The 11,720-nt window shown below is 43.8% G+C and overlaps 3 protein-coding genes across 3 annotated transcripts; 1 reads left to right on the top strand and 2 right to left on the bottom strand.

Moving 5' to 3' along the window:
* Positions 1-49: 49 nt before the first annotated feature.
* On the bottom strand, positions 50-4,260 carry LOC123078682 (GDSL esterase/lipase At1g28600). Its single transcript, XM_044501266.1, has 5 exons — positions 3,624-4,260; positions 3,296-3,514; positions 2,356-2,504; positions 1,971-2,247; positions 50-534 (listed from the first exon to the last, which is right to left on the bottom strand). The coding sequence occupies exons 1-5, from the start codon at positions 3,907-3,909 to the stop codon at positions 254-256; spliced, it is 1,212 nt and encodes a 403-aa protein (XP_044357201.1). The 5' UTR covers positions 3,910-4,260; the 3' UTR covers positions 50-253.
* Positions 4,261-4,939: 679 nt separating this feature from the next.
* On the bottom strand, positions 4,940-8,663 carry LOC123078683 (malate dehydrogenase 1, mitochondrial). Its single transcript, XM_044501267.1, has 7 exons — positions 8,335-8,663; positions 8,085-8,258; positions 7,191-7,359; positions 7,031-7,092; positions 6,499-6,623; positions 6,266-6,383; positions 4,940-5,313 (listed from the first exon to the last, which is right to left on the bottom strand). The coding sequence occupies exons 1-7, from the start codon at positions 8,566-8,568 to the stop codon at positions 5,173-5,175; spliced, it is 1,023 nt and encodes a 340-aa protein (XP_044357202.1). The 5' UTR covers positions 8,569-8,663; the 3' UTR covers positions 4,940-5,172.
* A 509-nt stretch (positions 8,664-9,172) lies between these two features.
* On the top strand, positions 9,173-10,017 carry LOC123074586 (uncharacterized). Its single transcript, XM_044497383.1, has 3 exons — positions 9,173-9,409; positions 9,481-9,645; positions 9,746-10,017. Exons 1-3 carry the CDS (start codon positions 9,368-9,370, stop codon positions 9,926-9,928), a joined length of 390 nt encoding a protein of 129 aa, XP_044353318.1. The 5' UTR covers positions 9,173-9,367; the 3' UTR covers positions 9,929-10,017.
* Positions 10,018-11,720: the final 1,703 nt, after the last annotated feature.

Below are 11,720 nucleotides of genomic sequence, written 5' to 3' on the forward strand. Positions count from 1 at the left end.
GTGAACGAAAAATAAAAGCCAGCCAATCACTTGAGCAACAACCGTGAGGTGTAGAACAGTACCGCAGTTCTGTAATTAGGCAAAATGTCATAATCTGTACATCTCTAAGTAAACATATTTCTATAATTAATTAATACTCCCTCCGTCCCAAAGTAAGTGTCTCAACTTTATACTAACTTTACAAAGTTGTACTAACCTTGAGACACTTATTTTGGGACAAAGGGAGTAGTAACAAAAAAAATAAGTTACAGAGTTACAAATCATAGAGGACCTTGTATTCAACGGAGGAGCCGAGTTCAGTAAGTTGTGGGCATGAACTGATGGTGGTAGAAATTGAAGGCTGTGTGTATGTTCCTCTTAGAAGGCCAATTGCGATGCCCTTATATGCAGCTTCTGAGGGATGGAAACCATCCCATGATCCATACTTTTGTGGATCATCACACACCTTGTATTCTCCATATCCACATCTTGCAGTCATGGACACACCATAGGGTCCTCCTCCACCGCAGCATGCTGCTAAAGGGTGATCGATCCCTGAGTAATAGATGTATTAATGTTAAGCATGGTATCAACTAGGAAAACATGTTGTTGTCGATGAATATATGTGTTCTTGGAGCACTAAAGCATTTAGTTAGTTTATCTAGTGAAAGTAGCATCCAGGAAATGTTTCGATGGCATCGTCTCATACAGCACTTGGCAGATTGGAGAGACCGAAACGCCAGAATCTTCGAGGATGTTAGCGATACCACTTTCAAGATCAAAGAAATGGTGAGGTTGAAATAGTTAGCTTTTTCCAGGGTTGTACAGGATGATGGGGGCTAGCTTTCTTGATCATTTTTCTTCCTTTTATCTAGGCAAAGCCTCGTACATGAGGGTTTGGCCTGATCTAAGTTACTTTTTTTACTCTTCTAATGGAATTCACAGTGCTCCTGTCAGATTTTCGAAAAAAAAAAGGAAGTAGCTGCCGTATCAAATCTGAAGCTCAATCAAAGTGATGTCATGTTTAATACTACCTCCGATCCATAATAAGTGTCGCAGTTTTGAACTAACCCTAGTTGAAAACTGCGACACTTATTTTGGATCGGAGGGAGTACATATCAATCATGTATTTAGGCTAGAGTAGCTACAGGGACACTGAATAAACATACAGAAGGAAATTATTAAGAGTAAATAATGCTACTGTATCTGATATCACCTTATGTTAGCAAAACAAAACCAAGTTGTACTTGATGTTACAACGATGGCACTTCTGAAAGCTTCTGCTATGTTTACTCAATAGTGATTTGATTGTGTTACTAGTAAGATTACTTCATAAGAAACCCAAATTAAACACACCCCTATTATGTACTCCACCGTCCCAAAATAAGTGTCTTTGATTTAGTACGACTTTATATGTATTGTCATTTCTGGAGATACTGCCTACTGGCATCAAAAGAAAATGATGTTGGGTTCGTGTGATTTAGAAAACAATATGGACTAGTATATAAATGTCAACCTTGCTGATTTGAACCTATGTTTGCTAGCTACTTGGGTTAAAAGATACCATATGGATAAATCTGGAAACAGATTGTAGATGCTAAATATAGGACCCAAAGTCCCAACATCTTTGCTAGTTCTTCTATTGGTGTGTAGTTCTTGTATTGGTCAGAATTCCTTGTTTTCGGAACTGTTTAAATTTGGTCCTTTCCCTATTTGCTGAGGCAGCGTGTTTGCTGTTTTCCTCTGAGGGCTTGTATTTCACTAAACCTTGTATACCGATATTTTGGTTTCACTGTCAATACAATGGAGCCGGGGCGGTGAGCCCTTTTCCTCTAAAAAAATAGTATAAATGTTTATTTCATTTATCCTACTCCCTCCGATCCATATTAATTGTCGCCGATTTGGTACAAAGTTGTACTAAATCAGCAAAATTAATATGGATCAGAGAGATTACAAGTTAATTCATAAACTACAAAGTAGAAGGGACTCACCAAATTGTTCCGGGGAACGGTAGATCTCCATAGCAGCTCCATAGTAATCGGCATAGATTATTGACACGCCAGGATGAAGCTTGCGCAACTTTTCCAACTCATCAATGAGAAGTCTGTTGTGGTACTTCGAGAATTCGTTCATCCACCGTAGGCAACCAGTCTCTGGCTCATAATCTTCCTTCTTGTCACTCTTGAATATCATCAGGTAGTTCGGAACGCACCCGATGGGGAGGTTACCAGGAACTACCAATGTTTTGGCTCCCAGACCAATCAACTCCTGTAAATGAACTCATTGCATTACTAACTATGTACTCCTTTACAATTTCTTGAGTTGCGATTCAAGTAACAATGGCAACAACAATTGTAGCAGCAGTAAATGACTCACAGTGACTGTAGAAGAAATTTTGGCAACAACACTCGGAGTGAACGTGCGAATCTTCTCAAAGGGAACCCTAGAGAGAAGAGGTATGTTGTAATCATTGCCCCCAATTTCTCCAACCAAGAAGAGAGATTGATTCATCATGCCCATGCAATCTGTTTAAGAAACAGTGTTGTTAGCCATATGTAACAATGGCATCTTAGTTTAAAAACTATCAAGAAAGTATCATACTTATGCGCTCTACAGTAGTTGAACATCCACGGGCTCACATTAAATTTACAGATATTCATTTCTGGTAGAGCTGTAAAATATTCCCCAAAGGAAAGTTGCTAGTACAAGTTTTGCTACTATTTATTTGCAGTCCCATCATAATGCAGAATTACAAATAATGTTTCCCCTTGCAGAGTATTTGATTTCTGAAATTAATGTATCATATCTGTTCCAGTGATTAGTTGTACCATATCTGTTCCAGGGACTTAATAATCATCTCATGTAAATCTCTTAATGGGGACCAAATATACTACTCCCTCCGATCCATATTGTTGTCGCTGATTTAGTACAACTTTCTCTCAAGTCCATATTAATGTCGCTGATTTAGTACAACTTTCCCTCTGCTCCATATTAATTGTCGCTGATTTAATACAACTTTCCCTCCGATCAATATTAATTGTCGCCGATTTAGTACAAAAGTTGCAGTAAATCAGCGACATTAATATGGATCAGAGGGAGTATAATTTCTAATTTTTACATATAATGTAATGGTGGTTTGTAGTGAAACTCAAGCAGTACAAATTTCAACATCTTCTGCAACAAATATTACTACTCCCAGCAGCAACCTCACACCGGTGCCAGTAGAATTTTTCTCTCCCTAGTACTAGCAGAAAAATTCAGGTCAAAAGACTTGTGTGGGCAAGGAGAAAGAGAAGGAAGTAAAATTTGGGATTACCAGCCCGGTCGGCGGGGCAGAGCAGATCGAGCAGGTCGTGGAACCATTTCATCTCGACGCCAAGGTGCATGCGGTCGCCCATGGGCACCCCTCTCCCCCGAAAGAAGTCCGGGCCCAGCGCCATGGCGCCGCCGACCGCGAAGTTGGCCCCGGACGCGAAGTCCTCCGCGGTTCGCCCGCTCAGGTACGGCCGCACGAACGGCAGCCCCATCGTGTCCGCTGCGGCACGCCCGCCCACGCGAGTTTCATCAGAATTCAATCAGTACTGCGCGTGCGCGGCTGGCCGGCCGAGCGATCGATGGAGGCGGTGTGGTGGTGCTTGGCTTACCGATGAAGTCGACGATGAGGCGGCCGTCGGAGAAGCGGCCGGTGGCGCGGCGGAAGAATGTCTCCCCGTAGGGCGTCCTGAGCGCGGGCTCGCGGGAGTCGTTGCCGTAGAGGAAGGGGAAGTTGCCCGTGTCCGCCAGCGAGTCCCCGAAGCTGAACACCCGCGGAACGCACGGCGCCGCGGGAGCCCCCCGCGCGTGTATCACCGCCACCGCTAGCAGCACCGCGGCCGGTAAGAGGAAGCCTCCTCCTCTCCCGGAGACGGAGACGGAGGCAGAGGAAGCCATGCCAGTTTCTGTTCGAAGAGGCGTGCAAGGGTGCGACTTTCTGCCTTTTATATCAAACTTCGGGACTGCCGTCGCCAGAGTCCAGAGAAATGGCCAAGGAGCCTGAGATAGAATGCGGGGCCCACAAGTCAGCGGCCACTTGTCGCCTTCCCAGTTCGTACGCGTACTCTCTGATCGATCCTCCCTTGAAACAAGATCATACTACACTTTCTTTTCTCTTGCGTGTACACCAGATCCTAGGTACAGCACGGGCACGGGCCTCGGATCCGGAAACGTAGCGTGATCGTACGAAAATATGTAGTAGTATTCTGGAGCAATATTGTTCTGTATATTGAGGGCTTTGGGCGAAGAGGCTATGAAATCAATGAGGTGAACTCGGCTCCACGATTAGCGACGGGGCAGGAGGACCATCGAGCAGCATTCCCTAATTTTAGATTGTGCAATGTTCCTGACCTCTCCAGTTGATGCTGCACTATGAACTCTCCCTGGCAATAAGTAATGTATACCTGTCATACTGGAAACTAGAAAATCGTATGTTAGGTGCATCTGCACATTGGAAAAAGGAAATAATAAGTTGTCAGTATCTGACAGTTCTGCATGCGCATTGTTGCCTAATGTGAACCAGCAAATTTGTATCCAAAAAAATTATAGTATATGTCAATTGTTTGCCGTAATTTTAGTGCAGTTGACTGTCATCGTCGTCAAAATCCTGATAGATAATTATTGCATAAGGATGCAAGGTGATTGACAAATGCAACATAAACAATCCTATCCATGGGCTGACATGAGAATCTCTTCACACAAAAGGAAAAAAGGCGATTGAAACAGAAATACTTTGCTGCCATAGAGTGGCGAATCAAATACCCACACTTGATTAGCAGTACTAGAGCATAGAGGTATCATGGCCACTTACAGAACGATGCAGCATCAAATGACTGACATGAGATTACCTTGGCAAGTAAAAAATCCTGGAACTAACTGAAAGCACAACAGAAGTCATCAACATTCAACAGACTTGCAAGCAGACCGATTGAACAACAAGTGACTTTCCACGCATCAGCAATTGTTCATTATCAGTTCAAAGCTCGACACAAAACTAGCTTCTCTCGTACAAGTTATGTTATGTGTGGCATTACGCCGCCGGAAATTTTATTTCAAAACTCAAATCTTCCATGCCCACATGATGGGCAGAAAAAGCACTGGACAAAACCAACAGACCCCTCAACAAGACCTGGGTTTGCTATAATCTGCAAAATGGCCTAACTAACTTGCATTCGCGAACGCGACACCCTTCTCAATTGAAGATTTGAGCTCACCCTTGAGAGCTTCCAACCCTTCCTTCTCAAACTGCGTCAGCTGACCCAACCCGAGCACTTCCTCGACTCCATTCTTCCCAAGCCTCACCTGTGTTACATCAGTGGATCATGAAATTCCATTCTATGACCAGCGTCAACAGTTTGTAAAGTGAACAAACAGCAGCAAGACCACACGGCGTACAAGTCCATCACATTGCCTTAGGCAATAAGCATCACACAAAGGAGAGATAGGTTCTTTTTTTTTCGAGAGTACGCCAATGGCGTACCTTAGCTTTATAGAAGAGAGAAAAATATATACAAGAGATTGTATGGTAGATCGTCACAAACCGACGATCCCACCCAACCACTCCCCTACCCTAAGCGGACTACTCACAAAAACGTTGGACTTAATTCAGCGTGGAGAATACTCTAGAAGATTCAGTGCACAGTAAGAATACTTGAGCAGATGCTGAGCCTCGTTTCAAAGAGTTTTTGTCTCAATCAAAATATAACATGGCAAAAAATAGCAAGTTGATCAGTGTGCAAGGGGGGAATGGCCTAAAGGAGTATTGCCTTATATATAAAAAGCGTGTCAAAGACTAGTTTTTTGCAGCAGTACTTGCAATCAATTCTAAGGTCATATCCAAACAAGGCAGCTTAAAAATGTCAAAGATAACAGTGACATAAAAGTCCAACAGCAATTACTATTAAATGTACCGCAAAAACCAAACGATCAAAATGGATTTAACAACCCAGCCACTCAGGAAACAAAGCTTAGCCACCCTATTTTCAACAGGCATATAACATCATAAAAGAAATTGCAATATAATATCATATGCATGACAAGGAACCACTGCATAAATCTAGAGAAAAATGTCTTTGATACTACTCCCTCCGTCCTATAATGTAAGACGTTTTTTGACACTACACTAGTGTTAAAAAGCGTCTTACATTATGGGACGGAGGGAGTACATGAAATTTGGAACCATCTAGATTTACATAATGAAATCAGATAAATAACAACTGCAGTAAACAACACACATAGCAAAACAAGCATGTACCTTGGAAGCAAAGAATGGCAGCTCGGTCACAGTTGATTGCACGTAGGAGCATTCAACAATGTCAGGAACTCCGTTCAGACCCTTCAAGCATGCATCTCCAAAAACTGCACCAGCATACCTACAAAGGTGGAGCAAATTTATTAGCAAAACAAGTAAAAACATGGCACTAAGTTGCTAGAGAAGTGGCACACAATCCTCAGTTAGCATGGTTTTTCATCTTTTTTTTTACTTACGCCATGGACAAGGTTGCAGATCCCTTTCCAGCCTTTGCCTCAACGACTTCTGTGCCACCCTCCTGTGTCCTCTTGGTGAGAGCCTTGATTTCTTCAGCAGACAATGCATTAGTTGAAGGAGTTGCCTGTTAAAAAAGAGTTTCCTTCAGTTGAGTTATTAGGGTTAGGGTGATCGCACAAATGTACACTATTCAACTACTTCACAATTACTAATAACCAGAAAGATAAACCTAGATAGACCATATTCACTTCCATAATTTTGGTAAATATGGTGTTTACATTACACTAAACTAGCTACACACTCATATGTCCAGTTGTCCACACAAATGCATTCACTAATGAGCAAGAATAATAGAATATGATTGATCTTTTGTCATAGACATGATCACTTCCCATTTCAAGTAGATGAACATTATCTGACCAGAGAAACTTAATTTCTTTACTTGGCATGATTTCACCATGAAAGTCCTAGCATAATACAATAGTTTTTACAATAGTGCTGTATCATTTATTACGTGACAAAAGTCAATACCTGTGAGAACAGTGGCAAGATGGTAATACCAGCATGACCACCAACAACAGGAACGTCCACAGCTGCCAAAAGAACACTCCAGTTAAGGACAAAAATACAGCAACCATACTCTTCTTTCATTTGCTACCAGTCAGCTAGATGATATACTTTCACCACTTACTATTAACATCTACATTAGCCTTCCCAGCATAGAAAGTCCTGGCACGAACAACATCAAGAGTGGTCACACCAAACAATCTCTTCTCATCATAGGTTCCAGCCTTCTTGAAAACTTCAGCAGCAATCGGTACGGTTGAATTCACAGGGTTGCTGATCATGTTGACAAGAGCCTGCAATACAGAAACACATCAAATTCATAGAAAGATGCATACAAACAAAATGAAGTAACAAAGGAGGAACATCAGTTTTTAAATGTATATCATATAACGATTTCCTAACGCAACATGCACTGAAAATGGATACATTATGCATTGGAGGTTGGCGCTAACAGCCAGGTTAGAAAATTTGAAGGAATGGGCCATATGACTCCTCAGTCAACAGGTTGAGGAATGGGCAAAAAAATATAGAAGATACGATAATAATTGACAAGCATGTAGGACAGATGATATATATATATTAGACTGAAGAGTTATAAACATAAGAAAATGTAACTTTCAAGAGAAAACAGTGAGGCAATCCAGAGTAATACTGACCTAGTTTTCATTTGTCCAGGCTAATGCACAAACATTAGAATGCAAGTAACATTGCAACAAACAAAATGAATAGACCAAGGAACCACACTATCGAACAGGAGATACAAAACTGCAAGCGCCTAAACAAGACACACGTGATAGAGCAAAATGTTGGTGCCTATTCAGCAGATAAGTATTGGTCTTCGTACTGATAATCAAACGACGCCCGCCTACAATTTCCAAGCATCGAATCATAATTACGCAATGTCCACGTCTTGAATAGGAACTAGATAGATCTGTAACGAGACCACGCACCCAGAGTAGCCAGAGCAATCAACCATTAGAGCAACAGACCTAAATTTGAAGAGAGTTGAGAATCTTACATTCGGGCAGTACTTGGCGATGGCGGTGCAGAGGTTCTTAACGATGCCGGCGTTAATGTTGAAGAGGTCGTCCCTGGTCATGCCGGGCTTCCTCGGGACACCGGCCGGGATGATCACGAGGTCGGCCCCATCCAACGCCTCCGCGAGCTGATCGTCCGCCATGAAGCCCTTGACCTGCGAAAACCCAAACCATGCGTTAGATCCGACCGAACTGAGCGGCGCGAGGAGGGCGATGTCGGACGTGGGGTACCAGGGCAGGGGAGTTGATGTGGGAAACGTCGGCAGCGACGCCCGGGGTGGCCGCGATATCGTAGAGGGAGAGGGAGGAGACGAGGGGGTTCAGCTTCATGAGGAGAGACAGCGGCTGCCCGATGCCGCCGGCCGCGCCGAGGATGGCCACCTTTCGCGCCTGCTGCCCGGACGCGGAGGAGTAGTTGCGGCGGCGGAGGAGCTGGGCGGCGGATCTCATCACCGAGGGCCTCATCGTCGCTGGCTTGGGCGGCCTGTGAGATCTGGGTCGACGGATGCGAAGGGGAGATGTGGACGGGCGGCGGCTGCTGATGTGTTGCTATTGTATAGACGGAGCCAGCAAAGTGGTGGATGGATGGGACGATCTAAACAGTAAAGTTGTTTTTTTTTTGACGGGTAAACAATAAAGTTGTTAGCAAAAAGGGTTTGGGGGTTTCGAGATAACCATTTCCGATCCAACTTTTCCGGGATTTTTCTTTCCTATGAGTATACCTTTTAAAAAGACGTAAATACACCCATGGTCTTAGAACTTGCACTGGATGGTCATTTGGTGCACAAAGTTGCAAAATACGCATTTGTGGTCACTGAATTTGCAAAACGGTGCAAATACAGTCACTCTCTTCGTATGCAGCCGTATCCGGCGGCGCCAGCGTGGCATGGGCCCGCTGTCAGCAACCATGGCCTTCCCGCGAGGCGTGTGCGCGGTCACTTTGCAAAAAAAAACCTTGGATTTATTATTTTTTGTGTAAAAAACCCCTGCTGACAGTGGGCCGTTCATAACAGTGGACAAGTCTCCCCGTTCACAAGTCTCCCCTCGTTCACAAATCTCTCCCGTTTCCCAAATCGCTGCGATTCCCAAATTAGGAACCCTAGACAGGCGACGGCGGAGGCAGACGGCTGTGGTAGCAGTTAGGTGAGTCCTCGTCAGCGTCGTCGGGTTGAATAGTTGTCCGCCGGCGGGATCTGGGTTTTTTCCCTGTGATCTTCAGCAACATGGAAGGCGCCGGCGGTGATAAGCGCGATGGAGAGGAGGAATGGAAGGCCACGGCCATTTTGGATCAAAGAAAAGCGCTGAGGTAATGCGTCTTTCTCCACTCTGAATCTTGCGCGATTGCTTCCTCCGCTAGTCATAAAGATTTGGTTTTAGGTAGATGAGCTCTCAGAATGTGATTTTGGGCTGCCGAAATACAAGTTTGATGCCCAGTTTAATGGGGTGGAGCAGAATGCTGAGAAGTGCGGCCATGTAATAAGTCCAGCTCGTCGTGTGGCAACAGAAGGGAACAATAGAAGATTTTTGGGATGCCCATATGAGGTAAAGGATGAATCTAGGTGTTGCAAGACATCTACTTTTTTAGTAAATTTTCCTGATTATTACATATGTACATGATTTAAGGGCTTGCTCACATGTGCAGTGGATTGATCCAGAATGGAAGGGAAGGGAAAAGATTGTAATTTTTTATCTGGCTCGGAAGAACAAGGAGTTGGAGAATCAAGTTGAGGAGAGGGAAGCAGAGAAGCAGTCCATGAGGGCGAAGCACAAGGTGGAAAAGAAGATGCTAGCAAGGATTCACAGGGAGCGACAAGAATTGGGATGATGTGAGCCAATATGTTGGCAGTAGGAACATGAAAGATGTAATCTGTGTCATTATGTTTGCATTTTGTAGATGATGAAGAGCGAGGTTGAAATGGGAAAGAATTTGATTTTTATGCTTCATTGCAATGTGACACTTTCTGGATCAATAAAGAGAACAATCGGATTGCATTCATAGATAGAACATTACATTCAGTCTAAACTAAAGATAGTTGAAAACACTAATCTCAGTGTACTGAACATAACTGAAGATAGTGGCTACTGAACTATAAATAGCGGACGAAAGCTCGATAACCTCTCGCTCTCGGCCGTTTATGGAGGCTATGGCAGCCGCGGCCGCCACCCTCCGCTCGTCGCGTGCACGACACCGTACGAGAGCGGCCTGGAGCATGATGTGGTCTGCCTGCTGGGTGGACAGGGACGCCGCAAACACGGCATTGACCAACTGTTGTTGTGCCGCGCTACGTGCCTTGTCGGCTACTTTTTTTTGCTCTTTCTATTATTTTGCATCAGGCAAAACAGATTAAGTATATTTTGCAGCTGCAGTAGTATAGATTAAGCACTGTCAAAACAAACTCAAGAATGAACCAATTGAAACCATCATACAGAAATCATAGAAATTTACTTAATATTGATCTGGGAGGCCTCTTGAACTACTAGCACTGTCATAGAAATTTACTTAATATAGAGCACAGTTTCGTACAGTCTGAACATTGAGAAAACCAAAGCAAAATAAAGTTGGAAAAGGCCTTGCCTACTATATCTTTACCCCAACTGCAGTAGTAGTTCATTCATGAACTAAACCTAACCAAAAGTTCATTCATGAACTCTAACTTGTTCTGATGTAAACTAAAGAGACAGAAAATCATGCACATCAGCAGGCCAGATATCTTGAGATAGAGCAGACTGCGGTGCATTTTGGCTAAATAGAACCTCCTCTTCAGCCTGCACGAACTGTGCTCTATCAGCAGCTCCATCATCTCCAAACAGGAGATTGTAAAAGCCAGGAGCAGCAGCTCTTGCTCCTCTGACATCTCCAGGAGCAGCACCTCTTCCTCCAAATGTATCAGAGGCAGTTCTTCCTCCTCTTGCACCATTTCTTCCTCCACCAGCACTTCTCCCCCCTTCCCCCAGCAGTTCTTCCTCCTCTTGCAGCATTTGTTGCTCCTCTCCCTGCACTGCCTCCCCCTCTTGCTTGTTTTTTCTTGGGTCTTGTTGCAGCTGCTGCTTGCTGACTTGACTGAGTTGCTTCCTCTCCATTTGTAGGTGGTGCTTACTGACTCCTCACCCTCCCCCTAGCCATTGTTGTTGTCACTCTGCCTACTGGCATTGCTTCTCTAGCAGTTGCAATAAATGTAGACTCAGGCAAGGGGCCAAATTCCCTAGGGGCTGGGTATGTGAACCTCTCCTGCAAAAATTAAGATAGAGGAAGTGTGAGCACACATACTAATGATTTATTGAGATAGAGTGGGTACAAGTTAATTAGTGAAATGATCATTGCCTGTTCCTGCATCTTGTACACCATACAATCAGGTGTTTGTGTTGGATCCAGCTGAGGGTATACCCTGTGTGGCATTATGTTCTGCACAAGACAAGCAATGTATGAACTTAGTATATCCTAAATCTGAAAAAGTATATGGGAGTAAGCATAAGAGTACAAGTGTATTACGGCAAGTATTGATGGATCATCATACTCTTCTTCAGATTCCCTAGCAGCTTCTTCATTTGGAGTCTTATCAGCATGATTATGGTGTCCTTTTTTGTTATGATCAGCTGCTCCACATATTGAACAGTGC

The sequence above is a fragment of the Triticum aestivum genome, chromosome 3D, assembly GCF_018294505.1.
Source record: "Triticum aestivum cultivar Chinese Spring chromosome 3D, IWGSC CS RefSeq v2.1, whole genome shotgun sequence".
Taxonomy (NCBI): Eukaryota; Viridiplantae; Streptophyta; class Magnoliopsida; order Poales; family Poaceae; genus Triticum; species Triticum aestivum.